Source organism: Erpetoichthys calabaricus, chromosome 5 (genome assembly GCF_900747795.2).
Source record: "Erpetoichthys calabaricus chromosome 5, fErpCal1.3, whole genome shotgun sequence".
NCBI lineage: Eukaryota > Metazoa > Chordata > Cladistia > Polypteriformes > Polypteridae > Erpetoichthys > Erpetoichthys calabaricus.
In genome coordinates, this window is record NC_041398.2 from 240622019 (window position 1) to 240648804 (window position 26786).

General features: G+C 42.2%; 1 protein-coding gene across 3 annotated transcripts in view; it reads left to right on the plus strand.

The window, feature by feature from the left end:
• Positions 1-26786, plus strand: part of sh3d19 (SH3 domain containing 19) — a 195980-nt gene that overhangs the window by 157223 nt on the left and 11971 nt on the right. For all 3 annotated transcript variants that reach the window (XM_028802703.2, XM_028802702.2, XM_028802701.2), the window contains exons 11-19: positions 151-373; positions 3729-3797; positions 12318-12464; positions 15095-15167; positions 17710-17840; positions 20185-20243; positions 20643-20854; positions 23675-23715; positions 23832-24018. In XM_028802703.2, the coding sequence (XP_028658536.1) occupies positions 151-373; positions 3729-3797; positions 12318-12464; positions 15095-15167; positions 17710-17840; positions 20185-20243; positions 20643-20854; positions 23675-23715; positions 23832-24018 (1142 nt within the window). The remainder of the gene's footprint in view (positions 1-150; positions 374-3728; positions 3798-12317; positions 12465-15094; positions 15168-17709; positions 17841-20184; positions 20244-20642; positions 20855-23674; positions 23716-23831; positions 24019-26786) is intronic.

Genomic DNA, 26786 nt, shown 5'->3' on the forward strand with positions numbered 1-26786 from the left:
TTTTTCAAAGTAGCGATTAAATGAAGAAAGATCAGAGAACCCCTGATCTACAAAGATTACCTTCTGTGTTCGCTTTACTTTACAGGTCAAATGAAGACAAAGGTTTCAGTTGATCTCTATGTGATCTTAAATGTTTTTTCCTTCTCCTAGGGTTAAGGGGCCAAAGGTCCTACCCTTTCGACCCCCACCACCAAAGGGTGCTCCTGCACGGCCTCCTCCTCCAAAGACTTCGGCCCCAATGCGACGCTCTTCCTCGGAAACAATGTTTAACAGACCATCATCTACACGGCCGCAAAGCTTAATGTTGACGAAAAAGGGACCATCACTGCCACCGAGGCCTGCCCCAGGCCATCCTCTCTATATAAATTACACAGTAAGAGTTCCTCATCAGCACTTCTGGTCTACTGGTGTGTGTCTTTGTGAACTTGTAGCTGTGGAGCACTGGGTGCTTTCTAATCACAATCACACTTTGTGTTTCATAACCTAATGTGTGGAATTTCTCAAACCTCTGTGTTTGTGTGTGTGTGTGTGTGTTTCCCCCAGGACACCTGCCGCTTTTGTTATTTGGTGACTCTAAGTTGACTGCCTATTTATTTTATTCATTTAAAATCCATTACTGGTGATTGCAATGGGGTCCTGTGTGGGTGCAGCTGTATTGTTGTGCCCTAAGATGGACTGGTGTCCGATCGAGAGTCATTTATATAAGTTAACCAAAGGAAGGTCTAAATTTACAAATGTGATAACTACCTAAGATGCTTTCCAATTGACCTCCACCAGTGAATCATTCAAAAACAACCCACATTAAATGGATAAAAACCCCACAGTTCAGTGGTCATTGTGAATCTGAAGGATAGCTTTGAAGATTAAAGAGCGCTCCAAAGAAGTTTGTAACTAAATATTATAAACTCGCCACGGTACCCATCGAAGACAGAAAATAGAATAATTTTAAAAATCTGCTGTCTCTTGCCCTACATGTACCTTCAGCACTTCTCCTCTGTATTTGCATGTTTGAATGTCTTTTAAGCAGTGCTCCCTGTCTCAAGCATGTTCCCAAAAAGCATGCTTCTCAGACGCCTTTCTCACCTTCCATCCTGTTTTATACTTGCCATCTTTGAAGGTGACACTCTAATAGTGACTCATCTATCTATCTATCTATCTATCTATCTATCTATCTATCTATCTATCTATCTATCTATCTATCTATCTATCTATCTATCTATCTATCTATCTATCTATCTATCTATCTATCTATCTATCTATCTATCTATCTATCTACGCCATTACTCCTCCTGGTGTGTCTTCCACTTGCTCTTCCTCCTTTGTTGCATCACTGGAGCCAAACCAACCAATCAGATTGCACAGCAGGACAGGACACACACACAGCTTAGTGCCCTCCATAACATTTTGGACAAAGACCCATTTTAATCTCGATGTACCCCTCTGCTCCACAGTTTTCAAATTACAAATCAAACAATTCAGACATCGGGATTAAAGTGCACATTGCAGACTTTCATTTAAGGGGATTTGCTTACATTTTTGTCACACCATGTAGAAGTGACAACACCTTTTATACATGCCTCCATTTCAGGTCACCATAATGTTTGGAACATTTGGTGTCATGGGTGTTTGGGATTTCTCTGGTGGGTTTCATGACATCATAAGATACCTCAGCTTGCTTCTACCCTTTGGAGTCTATAGCTGCCTTTGTTCAACATGAGGACAAGAGGTTTTTTTTTTTTTTTTTTCTCCATTTTTCGCCTTATACAATTTCTTGGATTAGGAATTTGTTAGTTTTCACATACCCCTTGGGGTCAGAGTGCCAGTTGTGCCAGTGAAAGTAAAGAAGCCATTATGAGGGTGAAAAATAAGAATAAAACCCTTCAAGACATCAGTTAAAACTTTAGGATGACCTAAATCAACTGTCTGGAATATTCTTAAGTAAAAAGAACATACTGGTAAGCTCAGTAATCGCAAAGGGACTGGTAGGCCAAGGGAGACCTCCAGTGCTGATGACAAAAGAATACTCACTGTGGTCAAGGAAAAGCCCCCAACGGCTGTCTGACAGATCAGAAACATTCATCAGGAACCAGATGTGGATGTGTCAGAGACAACTATCAGCAGAAGACTTCATGAACAGAAATACAGAGGCCATACTGCAAGATGCGAACCACTAGTTAGCCACAAAAACAGGATGGCCAGATTATAGTTTGTGAAAAAGGACTTTAAAAAGCCTGCAGAATTCTGGGAAAAGGACGAGACAAAGATGAACCTGATCAGAGTGATGGAAAGAGCAAAGTGTGAAGACGAAAAAGAACTGCCCAGGATCCAAAGCAGACCACCTCATCAGTTAAACATGGTGCTGGTGGTGTTATGACCTGGGCATGTATGTCTGCCACAGGTCCTGACACACTTCTCTTCGTTGATAATGGAACAGCTGATGGCAGCGGCACAATGAATTCTGAGGTGCATGGAAACATCTGATCTGCTCAAGTTCCAGTAAATGCCTCCAAACTCATTGGACGGAACTTCATTGTACGAGATAATGATCCAAACGTACTGCTGAGGCAACACAGGAGTTTATTATAGCTAAAAAATGGAAAATTCTTGAATAGCCAAGCCAGTCACCCAATTTAAATACAATTGAGCAGTCTTTATGCTGAGGAGAAAACTTAAGGGGACAAGCCCATGAAACAAGCAGGAGCTGAAGATGGCTACATTAGAGGCTTGAAAGAACATCACCCGAGATGATCCTCAGTACTTACAGGCAGTCATTGCATGCAAGATAAATGCAACAAAGTCCTAAATATGACAGCTTTAGAAGACCTGCCATTGCTGTGCCCCAAACATTATGGTGCCCTGAAATATGAAAAAGTGCTGTCATTCCGAAATGTATGCAAATACCCTTAAATTAAAGTCTGCAATGTGCACTTTAATCCCGATGTTTGAATTGTTTGATTTGTAATTTTAAATTGTGGAACAGAGAAGTAAGTCAAGGAATAATGGGTACCGTTCTTCTCTTCAAATGCTAAAATCTTAATTGAAATCATGAATGGAATGACGCTGATGTATAAAGCTATATTTGGTTAACACTCTTTCTCCTGTAAATAAATATCTGCACCCTGTGAGATCTTGTAATATTAATCATGAACAAATAGAAAATAATCAGGCTGCTGGGAGTGAAGGTTAGAGGTTGGAGGATTACGCCACAAGGCACGTTAGCCTATTAAAGGGCAGGTTTTAAAGTCTTTGACATGGTTGCTCAAATGTCCCACCTATAAGACTAGATACGACAGCTGGCTGCCTCTTCATGGCAGGCCTTAACATATCCTGGGTCTGCTAAGCATGTGCTCGGGGCAAAGGTAGGGCCTAAAAAGTACGCAGCAAAGAAACGGCATTTAGTAAGTTAATGTGGGCCGTTTGCTGATTTCTTTTTTTAGGTTGTATTGTGGACGATGGAGGACTCTTGGAGCAGCCAGGTACAGGATGACATCCAGATGCGATATAAACAATAAGACTTAAAGGACCAAACACTTCCAGCAAATCAATAGAGAAATCTTCTGGGGGGGTTGTTACTTGTTAAGCGGGGGTTTCCGTTGCTGCTCCCTGTAACTTGAGATGAACTGAATTAGTCCTTCCATATGTGGCTGAGGAATTCCTTTCAGAAACAGCTGAGAACACACTTGGGATTTTCTGATTCCTTGAAGTAATTTAAATTTGTTGCTTTCCAGCTTGCTTTACCACATGGAGTTGCAGAGCGGGACCACCATTCAAGAATTCCAGGAGAGCTTTCTTTTCAGGTAATGCAAAACGTTACTGTGAATTCTGCACTGACTTTTTTTTGTGGGACGTGGGAGATGTATTCACAGCCTGTATGATCAGGGACGTCAATTTCCATGGCTGTGTGAATTTGTTTTATTTTTGGTCTTTTTGCTCTCACTTGTGTGTGACAGAGATTTTTAATCTGAATCTAAGAGAAGCAGCCTATATGGAGTTTGTATGTCGTCCTAGAATGTCTCTGGGTGTCTTCCCTGGTTACTCAGGTGTTTCCCCATCCTCCCAAAGTTATGACTGTCAGCTTTTTTAGTGACTTTAAATTACAGGTTTCTGTTTCTGATGCCGTTTAATGAAAAAGTGAAGCAATACAGAGAACTGAAGCTTACAAAAAACAATAAGTCAATTATACTGAAGGAGAAAGGAATTAATTAAGAGCAAAAACTGGTCACCAATTGAGAAAAGGCTCAGAATGTAAACCTGTAGCCACTGTGATGCTCCAGGACCAGAGTTGGAGATCCTTGTTTTAAATTTACCCTGTATGAGTGCATGAGAACTTGTACCTCACAACTGGCCTGGGCAGTGTCTATGTAGAGTCTGCATGTTCTCTGTGTGTCTGTGTGTGGCTATGTGTGTCCTTTAGTTACACGCCTTTCCTCCCACATCCAAAGGATGTGCCCGTTTGGTCACATGGAAAATATGAGACAATACAAGATGAAGTGTTGGGGCACCTCAAAGGTGAACCCCACATAATTGATGCAACAAAAAAAAACAAACAAACAAAAGCAAATATCGTTAAGTTCTTTTGAGACTTTTCAAACAACAGAGTGGCTTAAAATGAAGAAGCCAGACTGGAAGGAACTGAGGCTGCCGGTCGTCTGATTTGCAGGAGACAAAGGAGGAGAAGCATTAGGTAACATATAATAACATAACATATGATGTAGTGAAGAGGAATTAGGAACGTGGGTGTTTCAGACCTCACAAACAGAGGAGAAAGCTCATCTGTCTGACAGTCTCGTGTTTTATGTACCACGATAGAATGGAAAAAAGGAAGAAAAAAAAAAATAAAGAGCCAAGATTGTGGTTAATCTTGCCGTTGTTGCATTTCAGCCAGGGCTTCTTTTTGGCTGGAGCTTATTTCTTTTCTTTATGCCCTTTTTGTTAATTTTCCAATCATTTATGCTAATTTTTCTTCATTGTGTACTGTGCCTTGGTTATGTTCTGTGTATTTGTTGGGTAGTCCCTGTGGTATAGTGGGATTCATGGTGATATGCGATTTTAAATAATTTTTAATAATTTTAATAAAGGCACTTGGGTTTCAGGGGGTTTTAGTTGTTTCTGGTAGTATGGCAGAGCAGCACCGCGGTGTTTTTGGGGTAATTGGTTGGTCGTGCAGACATGCACAGTTCAGTCATGTTGCCTTTTTAGTGCTTTGAGGTCTGTCATCAGCACACCTTCATCCCTCTCCTTATATAAAAGAAGCCTGATCAGGGGACCAAAGAGGAGAGACAGATGAGAACAGTTAGTGAGAGGGCGGTATTGGGGGCCGGAGGCAGAGCAGTTGGTGGTACCATAGAAGATCGAGCAATTGACACTCCAGATCATCCCACAATGATAATTGTTGGATGTCCCAGGGTACAATGGAGGTATTCTTCCTAGGGATCCCAAAGACACTAGGATCCCATGGTGGGAGATGGAAGGACAGCCAGCTTTAAATGGTCCAGCAGACACAGAGGAAGACAGCAGGAATGAGAGTCAGAAGTGGGAACCACAGCTGCTGGATTCTCCATTGGTTGAGTGGACCCTAATAGAGTAAGCTGGGGAGACGAAGTGGAGAAGACATACTGGGCTTGAGAGGGTGACAGAAAGAAAGAAAGGACCCGAGGACTGTGTGGTTTTAGTCTGGTGTTATTCTTGGATTATTTATTGATATATATATATATATATATATATATATATATATATATATATATATATATATATATATTTAACTCATGGACAGACACTGGTTTTATGGAATATTTATTTATGCAGCAGTATGTATTTGCATCCATGATGGATTTTGTTCATGACTAAAAGTACAAAGGTCGTGTATCCACCCCTTGCTGACTAGATATTTGTACTCATTTGCGTGGCTCATCCTCACTTTCACTATCGACTGATCCCGGTTCAAGCTGCTAGGGAGAGGTTAGGCCACTTGCCAGTCACTTCCAGGAACTGCCCTCCGCCCTATAAATCCACAGGGACATTTTGGATGCATTAAGGAGTTGGTGAGTGCCCTACTGTGCATTTGTGGGTTTATTTTTTTTTTGTGACTTTTCTGGATTCCTGACCTTTTTTGCTGTTTTCTGACCATTCTTTGGAATCTGCATTAGGACTTGGTCGTTTCTGGAATAGCCTTTTGTGTTTTTTCGGAGTATCACATTGTAACAGAGCTTTTGTGAAATAAACCTTGTATTTTTTTTTTTTTTTTTTTTTTAACAACCCCACAGAGCTGGAGGTGGCAGAGTTAAAGATGCTAAGATTTGCACTGGGTGTGACGAGGATGGATAGGATTAGAAATGAGTACATTAGAGGGTCAGCTCAGGTGGGACAGTTGGGAGACAAAGTCAGAGAGGCGAGATTGCATTGGTGTGGACATGTGCAGAGGAGAGATGCTGGGTGTATTGGGAGAAGGATGCTAAGGATAGAGCTGCCAGGTAAGAGGAAAATAGGAAGGCCTAAGAGAAGGTTTATGGATGTGGTGAAAGAGAACATACAGGTGATGGGTGTGACAGAACAAGATGATGAGGACAGGACGATATGGAAGAAGATGATCCGCTGTGGTGACCCCTAATGGGAGCAGCTGAAAGAGGAAGAAAAAGAACAACCCCGCATTTGTCTGTGTTACTAGCCAGGGTTTGACGGTGATAATCCCCCTCTAGTGGGCATTTTATGAACTGTTTGGGACACACATGCTTTGAGTATCCCAGTTTATAACAGCCATATCTATAATGTGCCCTTTGCACAGGCACTGGCTCCATAAGGCAGCACGCCATTAACTGTCAGAAACTCATGATACTTTAGAAATGTGAATGCATCCTGGAAAGTCGTAAGGGAGAGGTTTAATTTGACATCCCCAGCAATTTCTAGATGTGTGATTGGACATGCAAAGGTGACGAGATTAGTAACTGCAGTCTTCAGGTTTGACATCCCCTCCAACTAGAGGTTGTGTAACGTGACATCGGCCTAAGATGTAAACATGGATCCCTACTTGTGTTTTGGGGTTTTTGCTTTGCTGATGCTATTTAGTGTTCTGAATTTTAGAAGCAGTGCTTGTTTTTCTTAATATGGTCAGTTAGCATAGCACGGAAATTTATTTCAAAATTTTGTTTCCTTGCTGTACCACTGATTGTTGGCATCTGAGGCTATTTTTGTTTTAAGAAGTTGCACGATGCACGAAAATGACACCTTCTCGAGAGCGAAAGTCTGAACTGAATGTTTAACCTCGGATTAGATCAGGGTGTTTGGAACTGAATCGGAATTCAATACTACAAACCAGATTGTTTTTTGATGTAAGCAGTGTAACCACAAAGGGGTGCCACTGAGCCCCAAACCTCAGACACAATCTCACCCAACACAATTCCGGGTTCAAATGAAAGGGTATTTATTTGTCAAAACCACATTTCCAATAATCAGCAGACAAAAGATCAATACCTGAATACAATTCACAATCAATTTTTTCCCCCTTCTTCCTTCTCCCAAGTGAGTGTCACCTACTGCCTCCCAAATCTGACTTCCCAAGGTGAGGCCACAGAACTAGACCAGGGAACTGTTTCTGACATCAACAGTCAAATCCTCTGGTGCACTTCCATATCGTGTGAAAACCAGGGTAGCACCCTCTGGCAGCACCCAAGGACCCTGACAGGGCTTCGTTTCTGAACTCTAACTCCACCTTGCAGGTGTCCTAATTGGGTTCATCCCTGAGGAGCACTGCCACCTGCTGTGTGGGGGAACGAACTGCTCCCAGCACCTGTGTCCACTCAGTCCATCTGTTATGTCCTGCCGGGATGCCTATCCTTCCTCCATGGCACTCACAACAGCCATGTGGTTTTGGTTATTTACACCAGATTCCAATCTGTACTAAATTATGTGGAGAAATCAGAATCTGATCACATCAGAGTGATAGTGTAAACTCGATCTTACATTTATGAGTGACTTTACTGTATATGACAAGAGTTTTTATTTGTGCCTCATAAGTTCTGGGTTCATCTCTGTTTCGATTATGAACCTTCTGCCTGTGTCTCTGTGTGGTTTTTTTCTGAGTGCTCTGCTTTTCTCCCATATTCCAAAGACATGTTTGCTTGGATTATGGGTGAGTCGGAATTGCCCCCTGTAAAAAGCGAAGATGGAGTCAAACAAAGAGTTGGGGTGCAGATTGCAAACCACATTTAATTATGTGCAAATCCCTTCAAATAAATTACAGATTTTTAAATGGTCTTGAAGGACTGTCCAGACCCAGTGAAACCCAAAAGCTTCGTTTAAGTGACATAAGTCTGTCCTCTTCTGAAGCTGGCTCCAAAGGGAATGCCGTCTTCCAGTGTCTGGGTTCTTTATATAGTGGGATGACAGGATGGGACGAGTCTTATAGGAGTTGTGCGGAAATGATACGAGAAGTCCTCTGGGAGGACAGTGATGCTCCGTTACCCATCTCCTCTGACTCCTTCCTATTCAGAGCCCATGAAGCTCTCCCTAGACTTGCATGTCTAACACCCTATATGAGTGAATTTCCAAAGTTAAATCTGAAGCCACTAAGGCCCCCCCGACTCTAAACTTAAGTGAGAAGGTTGGAGGACGGACGAATGGATGGATTTTTCCAGAGTGCAATCTGTATGTAAGTGAACTACCATATCATTTTGTTGAGACAGTGCCCAGTTCCTCTCGGTGGAATATTGTAAGACATGCATTTTGTTCCTCAACTTTAAATCAGTCGTGAGCGTGCCTGCCTGTCACAGCTTTGATGGATTTCACTGCCATGTGATGATGCATCACCTTTAACTTTAAAACCAGATTGGAAGAATGAATTTTTGTACTCCACGCCAAACCAGTTTTACCAGTTTTTCCCTTGTGTAGACAACAGCAGTGAAAGGTGATGTCAATTAAGGCTTGTTTTTTAAAATAAAACACGGTAAAGTGCAACCTTCTTATTTCAGTTTGTGAATACAGCAAGTGTGCACTTGTTAAAACACTGCAAGTCTTGTTTGTCAAATGTGGTGAACTCAGGTGGCCGCACTATTGACTCCCAGGTGCATAGTCAATGTCTTTGTGTTGTTTTCACATTCCATCTGCATCCATCTAGTTTTTATTTGGTGTTGACCAGAAAGTGGGGTACTCCTGCATTGACCTTATACCCAGAAAAACACCCTAAAATGTACCCAAAAAGTGAACACATAAAGTTAATAATTAAATTAATAATGCAGAGAACAAAAACAGACAAAAGATGGGATATAGATAGATAGATATGAAAGGCACTATATAATAGATAGATAGACAGATAGATAGTTAGATAGATGTGACAGGCACTATATAATAGATAGATGGATAACTACAAGATGGAAGACAATATCCTAAAGAAAGCAACCTCTGAAAAGGTTTTAGTGGTTTTTGCTGACACAACATTTAAAAAGACAAGTAAAACTTCATATTGTTAAAACTGTTGAATATAAATCAAGGTCTGTTAGGCACAGACTATATACGTAATTAACTAACAAGACCACATCTGGAGTTTTGTGTGCAGTTTTGGTCCCCACGCTACAATGAACACATAACAGCACTTGAAGCAGTACAGTAGAGAGCAACCAGGTGCATCCTGGGACTTGGGTTTGCTTGAGTTGCTACTGGAAGACTTGTTGGCGAGGCCAATGGGAGCGCTTACTTTGTGGTCTATATGTGGCTTCTAGTGTCCCAGTACAGTGACAAGGACACAGTTCTGCAAAAAATGGTGCCATCCTTTGAAGGCATTCTTCACAGTAGAGTGTTTCCTGATGTCCTGGCTACATTGCCCTCCACAGCCTAGTCATTCTTGACCCCTACTCATCTCCTGTCCCTAATTGTCTGACTATCTCTCTCACCCCTTCACCACCTAATAGATAATGTGTGGTGAGTGTAATTAATTTATTTTAAAGTCCCAAACCTCCATCTCCCATTTTCTTGCAAGTCTACACACAATCCCAATCTCACTTTAATTCCTGCCTGTGTCTGTTTTGCATTCCCCCCAGAATTTTGTCTAGTCCCAAATGTGCCACTGTTGGAAAATGACCTCATGAATATTAATGAGCTAATGAGGTCATTTGTACCTGCATACTATTTCAGTTACAGAACATCTCCCACATGAGCTCGGAGTCCTCTAGATAGATAGATACTGTAGATATAGAGATAGATAGATATGAAAGGCACTATATGATAGATAGATCGATCAATGGAACTTTATTTGTCCCAAGGGGGAAATTTAGCTTTTATAGTTTTTTATATATATATATATAAAATATTGTGACGGAAGGCCAGGGACCATGCCTGGCCGGGACACCCCTTCACCACATCTGCCAGGGGGACAAGGGTGGGAAGCCCTGTATCTCCCCCTGGACGCTAGATGGCAGCCTTCCTGGGTTGCAGTGGTGCCTCGGACTCCCCCAGGGCTTCATGGGGGTTGGAGTTCTGTGCAGCTCTGTGGGGTTCCGCAGGCGCCACCAGGGGGTGCTGCAGCAGGAGCGGCTGGCCCCTTTTGGGCACTGGTTTCGCCTTACCCGGAAGTACAGCCAGATGTCGATAATCAAGCACCTGGAGCACTTCCGGGTACCCAATAAAAGTGAGCCGGCGGCCAGAGTCAGGAGGAGGAGGACTAAGCTTGTGGAGGAGTGGTGGTGGAAGAGAGAGAAGTGCTTTTGTGTGTTGCTTGTGCTTGGGACTGTGTTGTGTCTGTGGGTACAAGGAAGGCGTAGCCTACAGACGAAGAAAATAAAAAGTATTTGTTTTATTTTATACGTGCCTCCCGTGTCCAATCTGTGTTGGGTCAGGCGCTATATAGTGTCATTCTTACAATATATATATATATATATATATATATATATATATATATATAATATGAGAGAGAGAGAGAGACTATGGCCTGAACATACAAAAATATGACTAAAAAGGAAGAACACTTTTAAAAGAACTTATTAACTTGTCAGTCCCAGTCCCAGTGAGGCACTATACAGGCGTATTGCTGTTGGTATAGTGGAGCTCCCGTTGCATTTCCTGATATGGTTCTGCTGAATAATTCATTGGCAGAAAGTTCTCCGTATTGGTGTGTCAGAGAGAGGATGTGCAGCATTGTTCATAACGACACTCAGTTTTGTTTTAATTCTCTCCTTTGCTGCTTCCTCCAGGACATCCAAAATGTGTCCCATAACTGCCCTTTTGATTAGCTTGTTCATTTGGTGAGCTTCTCTTGACGTGATGTTACCAGCAGAGCACACCACAGCGTAGAAAACTGTACTGGCCAGAGTTGTAGAAGATGTGAAGGATGTCGCTTCACACATTAAAGAAACACAGTCTCATAAGGAGAAAGAGCCTGCTCTGCTCTTTCTGCTTCACCTTTTCTTCTAGTGTTCCTCTGTTTTCTGAGATCAGACCAACCTGTCATTGATGTGAACCCCCAAATACTTGTAGGAGTGACCCCATAAGTGCAGAGTCAGCAGAGAATTTTTGCAAGTGACATGACGTGATATTATATTTATGGTCTGAGGTGTGCAGCAAGAAGAGTAAAGCAGACAGGCCTGTTCCTTGTGGTGCTCCAGTGTTGCTAACCCAGTCCTTGAGTCTCACAAACTGTTGACAGCCTGACAGACCGTCCATTATCCAGGACACCACAGGCTCATGAGATGACCCCATAACAGGGATGGCTGGATGGTATTGAAAGCACTGGATAAATCAAAAAACAGAATCCTGACAGTGTTGCCAGATTTGTCCAGGTGAGAATGATTGAAGAGTAATTTTCCAAATATTTCTAAAATAAAAAATATACTGAAATAGAACACACAAATTAAATATTACGAGTCATATTTAGCATTCTGACAGTCATTTTTCTAATCCGCTTAGGCCTGAACAGGGTAGTGGGGGGTGTTGAAGCCTATCCCAGCTAGCATAGGACGCAAGGCAGGAACAAACTGTGGACAGGGAGCCAGTCCATCGCAGGGAGGATAAACACGTGCACACACACACCAACCACACAGTAGGGCCAATTTAGCATCATCAGTACCTAATCTGCATATCTTTGGACAGTGTGAGGAAACCCACGCAGATACAGAGAGAACATGCAAACTCCATGCAGGGAGAACCCAGGACATGAACTCTGGTCTCCTTATTGTGAGGGAGCAGCACTACCAGTGCGTCACTGTGCCACCCGAGCGTACTGTAAAAGCACAACTTTCCAACAGCATTACAACTGAAGTAACATTTATGGCAACCTTTTTCAAATTAAAGAAAAAATAAATAAATCACAATTAATTTTTTTTTTCTTCTTGAAGAAAAAAGAAGTTCTGGTGCTGCTCCAGCAGATTGACGGCAATTACTTTGAGTGTCAAGTGGGAGACAAAAAGGGAAAAGTCCACAAGTCGCATATGAAGATAATCACCCCCTTGAAGTCGGAGGAAAACAACCGAAGATATTCTCAGGTATCTTTTGCATGGTCTTCATTGATGAATTTAAAGAAGTCCGGAATGCTCTCACCATGACAATGACCACACTGTTGACTTTCTGTCAAATAAGCACTGATATCTCTCCGGAGGGTATTAAAGGGGGGCCTGACAGGGACTGTAATTACAACGACACAGCCAAATAGTGCAGTACAGGAATCCACCTGTAAGAAGGTCAGATGGTAAACACTTTGGCAGTGGTGATAAGATGTCTGGTTGGGGAGCATGCATTGGTACAGTGTGTTGCCACACCCACCACATAATGAAACAGCTCGGGATCCTGGTTGGTAACCCCCTAAGCAGACACACGGTCCAGTCCCACCCACCAGAAATGACCATCTATCTGCCACAGCCAGGTGTTACATGGGCATCCCCTTGGCCTGGTCCTCAACATGGAAGATCCTACAAGCCAGATCACCCTTGGAGAACTGTAGTGCCGTAACTGACGCTCCCTCACAATGCAGGTAAATGTGCTTCATTTGGGACTCCGTGACCAACCGCTCATTCGACACAAAGTCAAACCAGTAGTACCCAAAGTCTTTGTCTCAGGTCACTGGATAGCGTCCATGTCTCTCAACCATATAGCAAGACAGGAAGCACCAGGATTGTAAAAACTTGGACCTTCGTCTTTTTACAGAGAAATCGGGAGCACCACACACCCCTTTCCAGCGATTTCATGATCCCCCAAACCCCCCCCCGTGCTCTCCCAATACGTCAACTGACATATAAGGGTTCATTATGCCCCAAAATTGTATATGGTGAGCCTTTGGGGCACCATTGGACTAGGGGACTATGGGAAATCTTCCTTTAGTAATAAGAATAATACATTTTATATATATTGCACCTTTTCCATGCTCCTAGTGCAGCTCCTAAATAGTTATACATTATGAAAACAATTTATCATTCAAAGCTAGTCAGCTGAAGGGAATGAGAAAATTCACAAGACACAAAAAAAAATCCAAAACAAACCATTCTAAAGAATTTAAGAAAGTACGGCTCACATTTGAGTCTGTGTGAAGCAGAGTCTCCTCCAAAGTTGAGTTCTCAAGTGAGAAGAGCAATAAACTTGGAGGCCAGTGGCAGCTTTGAAGTAATTTGTTTTTCATGGCATCAAATATCATAAACTGTATACAGTAAGTGTGAAGCGCTTTCGAAATCTGGACGTCATGGGAGTGACTCCAAACAAACACAGCTGTGAAAAAGGGCCTCACGTTGGGTCTCGACTAAGCTTGGCAACGGTGACTCTGAAATGACCGCATGAGTGTGTGGCACCCTGACCATGTCTGGTTTCTACCTTGCCTTTGATGTTCACTAATTTAGGTTCTGACCCTTCACAATTGGATTAATGTGGGGTTGAGAGTGTTACACTTTATGACCAAAAGTGTGTGGACACTTGACCACCACCCAAATATAAGCTTACTGGACATCCAGTTCCAAACCCATGGCCATTCATATAGAGATGGGTCCCCTATAACACCCTTCACTCTTTTTCCACAAGATTTTGCAGTGAGCCCTTTTTGCCAAAAGAGCATGTGTGAGGTCAGGCACTGATGTTGGATGAGAAGACCAAGCTCACAAAGGGCGTTCCAGTTCATCCCAAAGGTATTTAATAGGGTTAAGGTCAAGGCTCTGTGCAGGCCACTTAAGTTCCTCCATGTCTTTATGGGCCTGACTTTGTGCAAAGGGGCTCAGTGATGCTGTCTACTCCAAACTGCTGCCACAATTGTTTAAAATGTCTTAGCATGCTGCAACATTAACAAACCCTGCCATTATCTCTTCTCCACCAAACCTTACAGTAAGCACTATGCAGTACAGAATGTAGCGTTCTCCTGGAATCCCCCAAACCCAGATTCATTCACCAGACTACCAGATGGTGATGTGTGATTCATCACTCCAGAGAGAACATGTCCACGGCTGCATTGTCCAATGGTGGCATGCTTTACACCACTTCAGCCAATGCTTGGCATTGCACATACTGACCTTAGGCTTGCATGCAACTGCACGGCCATGGAAATCCACTTCATGAAGCTCCTGACGCACAGTTCTTGTGCAGATTTTACTTCCAGAGGCAGAATAGAACTCTGTTGTGAGTGATGCCCCAGAGGATAAGCCATTTTTAAGTGCATCAGTATTCAGAGGCCCTGCTCTTTGAGTTTCTTTGGAGTACCACTTCAAGGCTAAACTGTTGTTGCTCCTCACAGTTTCCCTTTCACAATAATTGCACTTACAGTTGACCAGGGCATATTTAGCAGAGCAGAAACTTCATGTACTGACTTGTGGCCAAGGTGGCATCTTATGATAGTGTCACGTTTAAAGTCACTGAGCTGTTCAGTACGAGCCAATGTTCGTCACTGGAGATTGCACGGCCATGTGCTTTGATTTGATGCACCTGTGAACAGTAAAACACTTGAACTCTGCGATTTGGGAGGCTGTCCACATACTTTTGTATATAGTTATATCAAGGCACAGAAGAAGAAGAAGATGACTATTTGAAATAACAAAACCAAAGCGGATCTCTTGCCATTTGTGCACTACACTTAACACCCTCTCATCAGCCTGAAGACACAACTAACATCTTAATGTCTGTTTTCTGTTTTTCTTTCTTTAAGGGATCCTATTCTGATGGCATGGACTATCAGTACCAGGGTCAGCAAGCTGAAGTCCTGCATGACTTCATTGCCGGTGAGAGTTTCCTTTTGTTTGTCACTTGAGTAAAGCCCACCTCAGAAAGCCATACTGTTTATTGAGTAGTAAGAGGTGGCCCTGCCCTCCATACTCGGCGTTGTCCTCTGCAGAGGTGTATTGGCTGATTTCCCAAAAACTGAGGCAGAACCATCTGTAGGATCAAATGGGCCTCACAGGCCTCTTTAAAGCATTCGCTTCAAGGGTCAGGAACAGCACAAACTAGTGTACTCCCACACAACAACTCTGTGAAACAATGATTCTCTTAATCTGTGACAACATAAATAATTATTTAACAAAAGAGATCATCGGTCCATGTCACTCATTAGCTTATTCTGTAGGCCCACTAGCTCTGTGTGAGAAAGCACTGAAAATACTCCTGCTTACAAGTTTTATCTCAATGTCCTCCTAGAATGGCGACAGTAAAGCTGCCATTAAATGGTGATGAAACACAGTACAAGGGATACTAAAAACATTAAGATACACAAAATAACTTGTAGTGTAAAAGAAAGAGAGGACAATGATAAAGAGTTAGAGTGGCAAGGCACCCACAACGTATAATTGGACACAGCATGAAAGTCAAAAAACATGCAATTATTGTGGAGTCATCTCTGCAGATGCGAAAAATGGCAGAGCTACCCAACTTTCAGTCCTCCTGGCAGGAAGAGGCGGATCCAGTGGGCACCAGAAAGTGATGGCAGAGGTGTTCTAGCTGTCAATCATCCGGTCTGCAGAGAGAAAAAGATGTTAAGACACACGTTACATCACTCATCCAAGTGACTTCCTCTTTCAGTGATGAAGATGTGCACATCCTGGACAGGGAGGAACGCTGGTTTGAGCGAGGAGGCAAGGAGGCCATTTACATGAAAAAGGAATGACTATCTCTGAACCAAGGAGGGGGCCTAAGGGTACATCTTTCACAATCTTACTCACATGCTGTGATTGCAGCCATTCCCCAACTCTCTGTGAATGGTACTCATGGCCATTGATCAATGGACAATTTGAATATCATTGATCACACGGTCCATTGTTAGTCAATGGTGCTAGTTTTGGTCATTATGCAAAGGTACTGTTATAAGGTTGGAGAAACCTGCAGTCAACTGAGACTGAGGAAGTCACTTGGATGAGTAATGTAACGTATCTCCCTGGAAAAGAACTATGTCCAGATAAACTGAATCAACTTTCTAGAATTTCCTCACCTGGATTATTGAGCATGCATCGAGACATGTTAAGACACAGTGCCAACCCTGGTGCGGTGGTGGAATTTCAATCACTAGAGCCCTTCAGCTGTCCACTTTTCTCATGCATGTGACAGTAGTTATTAACATACAGCGCCTTCAGGAAGTCTTCCGACCCCCCCCCTCACTTTTTTTTTTTTTTTTTAAGTTGCAGACTTTCCGAATCCACAATGTTTTGTGCTAACACCATGTCACATTAGTTAGAGCTGCCACCTCACGGCTCCATTGTCCTAAATTTGGAGTTTGCATTTTCAGCGGTCGCTTGGAATAAGAACGATGCCTGTCAACATTATGAGTGTCATTCCTTGGCGTCCTGCTGTGGCACTTGATACCACAACTGCATCGCCAAGCTTTTCCTGTCTATAGTCAACATGTTACCGGGAGTCTTGGCATTAAACCTCCTTTTTGTTGCACTAATCAGCACCACCCTGTGGATGTTTTAGAATGGCCAGGAAGGAGAGACACCGTCAGTTGGCCTTGTCATCAGCACTGTGACAATTTTGACCACCACCCTCCCAATTTAAGTCTGTGCTGATTTTGTTGACTGGAGTGTTCAAGTTTATCTCCTCCACTGTCAACTATCCTTATAATGTTATAATGTTAATGGACTTTACGGTGCCAAGATTTATTTATGTTAATTGTTGAAACTGATCTGTTTTGCTGTGTATTTTTAATACAGTTTGTGTGTTCATTTATATAAATGGATTGTAGTTTATTTACTGGTAATACATTGCAGTGTAGCTACAAACGTATGCAAGGGTGTCCTTTGTGAAGAGCACTGCAGTCAGTCACCCCCTTGGAAGTTTTTACACTTTACTGTTATACAACATTGAATTGCAGTCGATTTAATTTGAGTTTGACACTGAGTAACAGGAATAGATAGATAGATAGATAGATAGATAGATAGATAGATAGATAGATAGATAGATAGATAGATAGATAGATAGATAGATAGATAGATAGATAGACTCAAAGTGAATGTCAGAGTGAAAAGAGATCTCTGCAAAGTGGTCTAAATGAATTACAAATATAAAACACTAAATAATGGATTGCATAAATCATCACCCCAAGGGCAGCGTAAGATCCGTCAAATAACACTTTATAACAATAAAATGTGAAAACATCCAAGGTGGTGAATACTCTTTATAGGCACTGCATGCAAAAATATGTTTAATTAATTGAATAGGTATGATTTTAGATGGCTGAGGAGTACAATATTCCACTTTACATTGAGACATATAATAATATCTGTCAGCATTTTTTTTTGGCTGAAATTTTGTATCTGTTATTTTGTTCTCCTTCAGAACAACCAGATGAATTAACCCTGAAGACTGGAGACACGGTGTCCATTTTGGGGAAAATTGATAACGACTGGTTCAGTGGGACATGTCGGGGTCGGACTGGAATCTTCCCAGTCAGCTTTGTGAGAGTAATTGTGAGTGAGGGTTTCCTTTTTTCCCACATTACCTGCTTCATTAATGCCTCATATTGATGACTTCATGCAGGAATTTTTACATAATAATCGAGGCTTAAATTGTCCACAATACCTTAAGTTCCTGCCTCTCAGCTCATTGTAATGTAATTAAATTGTATGGAACCCTGTAACTTTTGCCTCTATGCCAAATAGAACTTAGTAATTTCTAATGGGAAGGTTGACAGTGATATCTAGGTAGAGTGGTGGCTCTGAGGCTAGGGATCTGCACTGGCAATCAGAAGGTTGCCGGTTCGAATCCTGTAAATGCCAAGAGCCCTTGAGCAAGGCCCTTAACCTACAATTGCTGAGCGCTTTGAGTAGTGAGAATAGCGCTATATAAATGCAAAGAATTATTATTATTTATCTACAAGTAAATGGCCTAAAGACTAGCTTCTAATAAAAAAGACAATTTCTTAAGAATATAAATAAATGGACCCACAACTTGAGCACATTCACCTTCTCATGTAAAATAATCTCATCAATAAACAAGCAAAAGAAAAAAGATATAAGCTGGTCGTGCATGAGTTAGCTGGCCTTCCATTCTTCAATTCAAACCCAAACAGCAATGTACTGGAAAAATAAACATATTTAAGTAAGAAGATTGAAGAAAAAATATATAGAAATTCATTATTAAATACATATATAAAAATAAATACATGATCTGCTTCTCACAACTGAAGAGGGCCCCATGGCTGATGTTTGCTGAATGGCAGACCAACCACATGCGTTACCTGCTAGGTAACCACCCACACAATTCAGGTCAGGACTCAGACTACGAATGCAATGAATATATATATGTATGTATGTATATATATGTGTATGTATATGTATTTATATATATATATATATATATATATATATATATATATATATATATATACACATTTTCCCTTTATAATTTTAAACATATCACTTAGGTCACCTCTTCATCTCCTTTTGCTTAAACTATAAAGGCTCAGCCCTTTTAATTTTCCTCATCACTCATCCCCTGTAGCCCTAAATCAGCCGAGTTGCTCTTCTCTGGACCTTTTCTAGTGCTGTTATGTCCTTTTTGTAGCCTGGAGACCAAAACTGCACCCAGGACTCCAGATGAGGCCTCACCAGTGTGTTATAAAGCTTGAGCAGAACCTCCAGTGACTTGTACTCCACACATCAAGCGCTAATTTTCACACCTCCCATTGTGTATTCAAATCTCACATTTTTACTGACATTAACTTTCATTTTCGATAAATCTGCCCAAGCCTCTTTGCTGTCGAAGTCCCTCTGTGAGGACAATGGATTTGAGATTATCTGCCAATCCACCTATTTTGGTATCATCTGTACACATAACCAGCTTGTTCCTTATATTCCTATCCAAATAATTTCTATATATTAAAAATAGCATCAGCCCCAACACTGACCCCTGCTGGTCACCACTCTTAACATCACCCAATTCTGATGAGGTTCCTCACCCCATCACCCTCTGCTTCCTGCGTCTGAGCCAATTCTGCACCCACCTACACACCACACCCTGAACTGCCACTTCTTTTAGTTTGATGCCCACCCTCTCATGTGGCACCTCATCAAATGCTTTCTGAAAGTCCAGATAAATAATATCATCTGCTCCACTCTGATTGTATCCTTTTGTTGCTTTCTCATTGAATTCTAGCATGTTAGTAAAGCACGACCTTCCTCGTCTGAACCCATGATAACTGTTCAGTAAAACGGTTCTTGCCATGAGTTGCTCGATCTTACCCTTAATAATTCCTTCCATTAATTTTCCTGTGATGTACATTAAGCTTACTGGCCTATAGTTGATTGGATCTGCCTGGTCACTCTTTTAATATAATGGGATGATATTTGCCATTTCCCAGTCCTTCAGAATCTCTCCAATGTGCGGTGACTTCCTAAAAATATGTGTCAAGGGTTTATATCTGTACTCGCTAACCTCCTTAAGAACTCTTGTGATAAATATTATCTGGCCCTGGTGATTTGTTTGATTTCAGCTTATTTAATCTCAGCATCTCTTCTTCCTGTACAATTTCCAAATCACTCAGTACCTCCTTCATAGTCCCTTTTTACCACTGGGAGGTTATCCACTTCCTTATACGTGAAGACCTCCTAAAAATGCAAGTTTAGAACATCTGCTATTTCCCTGTCTCTATTTTTTAATTCCTTTGTACTATTGCTGATGCACCTCACCTCCTCCTTGACTGTTCTTTTACATGTGAACAATTAGCATTGATTTCTTTAGAGAATGTAGTAAATATGCTTAATAATATAAAATAAAAAAATGAATAATAGTGATCATTATTTTTAATAACAGGCTGATAATCCAGGAACGGCAAAGAGAAAAAGCTTCAGCTCCTCTTCAGCCTTCATCAGGTAGGAGACGAGCTGCTCTCTCAATAAGACGAGAACTTTTTATTACATTTTGCATGTGACATATGCTGCCTGTCGTGATTTATTGTGATTGGTTGAAGATTAAGATTATGTTGGAAATACTTTGAAAATGTAAGACAGGTTGCAGACACGAAGAGGAAACATGGTGAGTAGTGTAAACATACTGACCGCCATTAGTATGGCGCACCTTCAAACATCCCACCAGATCCCTTAGCCAGATTGTCTTTAATGAATCCGCTCAGCTTAATCTCTTATTAACTTGAGCACGCTTAACATGGGCTATCAGTTTAATTTTTATTCTACTCATACGAGTGAGAGATGTGTTTTCTGCAATACTCATTCAGAAATTACTTTTTTAAAGCATATTTTTTTACATTTCAGTGGTCCAAGATGCAAGGCTCGTTTTGATTTTGAAGGTGAACAGGCAGACGAGTTGACTCTCGCAGAAGGCGACGTCATCAAGCTGCACGAGTACGTGGACGAGGAATGGGCCAAAGGAGAGCTGCGAGGCCAAATTGGGATCTTCCCACTGAACTTTGTGGAAATTATTGAGGATCTGCCTTCATCTTCACAGAGCAAAAACACCAGTTCAGGTACTCAGAGTGTTAGATTGTCCAAGTTCACCTCATAATCACCAATTAACGTAAGTAGGTCAGCAGGAAGGTTGTTCACCAAAATTTCTACTCATCGCCTTATTGACAATGCAGGCGGGGTACAAAAATGGTGTGTTTTACAACCAGAACAAAAGAAATGCGTACAAATGGTAGATTCAGAAACCCCAATCCCTTCACACCACTCCATCAGTGTCAATGTTTTTAACTCATTGACAGCCACATGTAAAATAAATTGTTTTTATTTCTTAAATAATATTCTTGAATAAAAGCGCACGTGTTTATTTGATATTTGGAGTAAAGTCTTCACACATTATACACTTCACGTCATCATTAGTATAACATGGGAAAAGTTTCTGCTTTAGGTATGTGTTCAGCATTTCTCACATTTCCTTTCATCTTTGTAGACACGGAACACACATGAAATACATGTAGTACAAATAACGATATACTGTGATCCCCCACTATATCGCGGTTCAGCTATTGCCCCCCCGGTACATCGCAGCTTTATTATTATTATTATTATTACTAGGGGGCTCCACCCCCTGCTCATTTCGCTCGCCACACCCCCAGGTTTGTTTTACCAGATGAACAATTTAAAGAGATTGTTATTTTCATGGGAATTGTTCCATATGCATTATTTTCATTTTTACTTTAAAGCTTTTGTAAAAACAATATTTGTCCTTTATTTCCTGCCCCAGGCGTGGTTACATTACTTTCTCACGGGACTTATAACGCTGCTCATGTAGTGAAAGGGGGCGTCTGAATACACGCTAAAGAGATGCGGTCGGTTCAGCTGCTGTCTTGCTGCTGCTGTCGAGCTGCGTGTTCTGCTTGTCGCGCTTTGCATCAATCACTTAAAAGCCTGTACAGCAGCTGTCCTTTTGCCACTTCGTGTTTCTGCCACTAGCGTTGTGAAGGGCTGGGGTGGGGGGTGGATGGGGGCTGAACGCACGCTCAGGAGATGCGCTCGGATCATCTGCTGGCTTGCTGTAGCTGCTGCTGGCGAGCTGCGTGTTCTGCTTGTCGTCGTTTTAAGAGCTGGGAGCACCTGAAGTTTGTCTGCCAAAAGCATTCCAACAACTGCGAGGTTAGATGTCCGTGAACTTGTTTTAAAATATTTGTAAGTAGGGCGTGACATGCAAAAGTCACCGTCTCACGGGTTTTGCTTCCTAAGGTTGTAATGTCTCCCAAGATGATCAGGTCTCGATCACTTCGCTTAACCCCCCCAAGGAGGCGCGCTACGCTCCTGCCACTTCGCGTCTCTCCCGCTCGTGTCGTGATGGGAGGGAGCTGAACGCACGCTAAGGAGAAGCGGACAGATCAGCTACTGGCTTTGTGCTGCTTCTGCCAAGATGCCTGTTCTGCTTGTCACTCATTTAAAAGCCTGTACAGCAGCTGTCCTTCTGTCTCACTGCCTTGTCTTGCGTGATGTTAAAATGTGTCTCACGGGATGTCAATTGTCTTCTGAGAAGATCACGCCCTGTCTCCCTGGTCTCCCTGCGAAGATTTTTTTTTTAATAATAGAGAGATGTTACTCATATCCTTAGCTCGACATCCACATATCATATGTGTTTACAAAAAGTGTTTTAATAAGTTCACATGTGTTTAAAGCATGTGGGAGGGGTATTTTAAGGCTTAAACTATAAAAAAAAAATGTTTATTTATATGGTCTTTCTATATCGCGGATTTTCACCTATCGTTGATGGGTCTGGAACGTAACTTCTGCGATAGGCGGGGGATCACTGTACTGTATTATTTACCGTCTACAACTCCAGATCTCACACACAGATAAGGAGCCTTGGCTTGAGCTAGGAGAACGTTTTTGCTCGAGCTGAGCTCCGTCAAGACAGGGGATGGGACAGCAGGCTGCTTGCTGCTTGTGCTGATTGGCGCATTTACAAAACAAAAGATGCTGATGGTAGAGGTGCGAAGGCATTTAAAGTGAGTTTTTTCAGGAATTCTAGTGTTAAGGACTCTTACGATTGTGAGAAATAAGATTCTCTGATCTGATGAAACCAAGGTTAGCACCATATCTGGAGGAAGGCACTGCTCATCGGTACACTTCCTATGGTCAAGCATGGTTGTGGCGGCGGCAAAATCTTGCCATGAGGTTGTTTTTCAGTGACAGAGACTGAAAGACTAGACAGGGTCAAGAAAAATCTGAATGGAGTAAAGAACAGAGATGTCCTTAAAGAAATCCTGTCCGAAAACACACTGGACCTTTGCAAACATGTCTAAAATCCCGTTTTCATTTTGTCATTCTGGAGTACTGAGTGTTGCTTGAAGGGAAAAAATGAATTTAAATGATTTGAGCACAAGGCTGCAGCATAACAAAATGTGAAAAAAGTGAAAGGGGTCCGAACACTTTCTGAAGGCGCTGTAGGAGAGCAGAAATGAAGTAAGATGTGGGCCTGAGTGGGCTACTCTATGCTGGTGATATTTGTAAGTGAGGTCCTTTTTGCTAAAACGTCTGAATTACAAATTTCTAGAATGTATCGTTTTTATTGTCTAACTAGAAGACCACCACCAATTGTATAAAAACACTTCACTGCCCCCATCTGTCACTTGATTTTGCATTTCGTTATAATGAAGCCCCCTCTTTTGTACAGTTGCTGGTCTTTGTGGCATTTCTGAGGTCTGTGATCAGCTCCAGAGAGACCCTCAGGTCAACATTGTTGTAAATGTTATGGTCGGTTCAGGCCCCAAGCTATTCTAGTGGGCAATGGGGGGGGGGGGAGCATGGGGTTGGGCTGATTTGAATGACCCCTTGATGTGCTCTTCTTTCTTTTTGTGTTGTAGGTGTCTTTGTGCTACCGAAGTTAAAACAAGAATCCATCAAAGTACGTGTGAGCCATTCTGAGCACTTTGTTACTTTTGTTGGATCCAAAAATGGCAAAAGGCTTCTTTGTGGTTTTTTTTTTTGTTGTCAATGTGGTTTCTTTATGTTTATTTCCAGAAAGAACAGCTGGACCAGCAATGGTGTGTTGCAGTTTATGACTTCACAGGCCAGTCTGACGAGGACCTCACCTTCTACAAGGGCGACTGCATCCAGATCATAGAGCACATTGACTCAGAATGGCATCGAGGGAGACTCAGTGGCAAGGAGGGCATCTTCCCGGCAGTGTTTGTGGAGTACACTAAAGGTGCGGCTCATACTTGTTGACGTAGCCCAGTTGCTTTCACCTGTCAATTTCTGTTCATTTCACACACCTCTCTTTCTTCTTTTTTTGTTTTTTGGTCGATTTATTAGGCTGTGGAATTGTCATCAGTTGTCAACAGTTCTTGACCCAATAACACCAAACGAGACTCATAATCTAATGAGGTCTGAGACCTTACAACTGAAAGGGTGCCCTAACTTTTACAAATGCCAAATCAATCCACTCATTTTCACAACCCATATTACAGGCCTCCTGCTCTGCCCCTTCTTCTCCAGTTCTCCTGTATTACTAGGCCAGTCTAGCCTGTCATTGACGAAGACCAGTGATTCCCAACCGGGGGTTCACGAAAAAAATATTGTAATGGCAAAATTTTAAATCCCAAACGTAAAAAATATAACGAAATATTAAATGTAGGGAAATGTAATCACAGTACTATTAATAATACAATAATAAAAATGGGTCAATAAATCAATTAAATGTCAAATTCATTAATATTACCTCAGTCATTTACGCATTGCGACGGAAGACTCTGTAAAATTGTCAAGTCGCAACAGGTAACAATCTGTAACGCGATGAGATGCTACGCCGCTGGCGATGCGTGTACATTCTCGTATGATCCGGAAACTTACAATTCAGCAAACCGAGAACCCCCGAATGCGCTCGAAAGAACGAGAATAACGTCTGCCGATATAAAAACGCCGCAATCAGACAAGGGAGAGTAGAGTCGAATTGAATCGTATGACACACTTAAGAACTACGAGTGATTTTAATAAGATAAATTGGTAGTGTATAATAGTGTGTGTAAATAAATTACGATAAAGACTTTTTACTTAAACATGCGCACGTCGAATGTGAAAGTGAGTAAGTATTACTCCGTAATTTTATTATGGATCGATGGTTAAAAATGGGTAGTTTTATCAAGTCTGACAAAAAGCTGGACGAGCAATCAATTGCTTCTTCTTCTACTTCAGTCCCTGATTTGGTGCCAACACAGGGTGACGATACTGAATGTTGTGGTGAGCTACCGTCTCTCCAGACTGAAAGCAAGGAAAAAATAGGCGAACATAGTAAGACGAAAGAGAAGAAACAAAAATATGACCGCGACTATTTATGAATGGGTTTTTATTTTACTGGGGATGAGTCAGAAATACCGCTTTGTGTAATTTGTAATGAAGTCCTGTCCAACAGCAGTTTAAAACCATCACTTCTTTTGTAGACACATTGAAACAAAACATCCAACGTACTGTATATCATAATGACTACACAGGGGGCTCGCCAATTTATTCCAGTTTTTTTGAAGGGGTTCACAAGGAGAAAAAGGTTGAGAATCGCTGACGTAGACCACCAAGACCTTGTAGCAATGCACCACGTCCACAGCCACTTCCCCAGATTAGTAACCAGGCACAGAGGCTCTTTGGTGAGGCAAACCTCAATAAGGAGTTGTTTGGTTTTGCTGATTTTGAGTTGCAGACGATTCTCAAAGTTCTCCTGCTGTTTCTTCTCCCTTATCAATACACGCTATCCATATTACTAACCGAGAATGGTAAACCGGAAGGCATGGACGCAGGTACACGGCGATGGGACCATGAGACATAGTGCGCAGGAGCCTACAGCGCGCGTCTCATAAACCGCGAACGAAGGAGTCACGGCCCAAAAACGAAAGAGCTCAACTAACGTGAATGAGAAATGAAGCAACAACGCGCCCATAGCTAACGACTACCGACACAGCCACACAGAAAAGAGGATTCTGCGCTGCACCCCAGAGTCACACGTAAGACACTACGGCGTCCGCAAAGGTCCACAAAGATAGTATGGAAGGCCCAGGTGCCTACAACGCGCTTCTGAACTAAACGTCCACACTACACAGCATGGTCCGGGTAATGAGAATAAACGAACTCTCCGTATTAAACGTACGGCATCCTCACATGTCCAAACCATATAGCATATGTGAATCACATTACAGTGATGCATTATTAACAGTACAACCACAGAAAACGCTCCGTATTAACAGTAAGTGCAATTATCCATATTACTAACGGTAGACAACGGATAACTAATGGAGTCACGGTCACGGCTCCAAAACGATCCAGCTCAACTAACGGAGCTACAAAAGCGAGCCCGCATGGATACGTAGGCACCTACAACGCGTGTCTGAAACCGTGGAAGCAATACTGTCTCGGCTCCAAAACCAAACAGCTCCGCATGAACAAATACAATGTACATAGACGCCTACAACACGCGTCAGAAACTGCAGAAGCAAAGCAGGCACGGGTTCAAAACGAAAGACAACAACTGACGGGGATACAAACACGAGCCCGCCTGGATATAATCAATGAACGCAGGCGCCTACAGCGCGTGTCTGAAATGCCGCAAGCAAAGCAGGCACATATCTCATACATTCATCAATGTATTTTGGGTTACCCAACACCGGGGGTAGGCGAGTGAAGCCCCCTTGTAAATGCAGAATCATCTGAGAATTTGTGCAAATGACGACCCGGTGTTTATTTTTGTAGCTGGAGGTGTGCAGGGTGAGGAGACAGGCCTGTTCCTTCTGGTTCTCCAGTGTTGCTCACACACTCCTTGAGTCTCACAGACTGCGGTCTCCCTGACAGTCCGTTATCCAGGACACCATCTACTTGTAGATCCCTGAATGTATGCCTTTACCAGGAAGGCTCGATGGTACTGAAGGCACCGGAGTAATCAAACAACAGAATCTTCAGAGGTTCTGCCAGTCTTGTGGAGCAGACAGATAA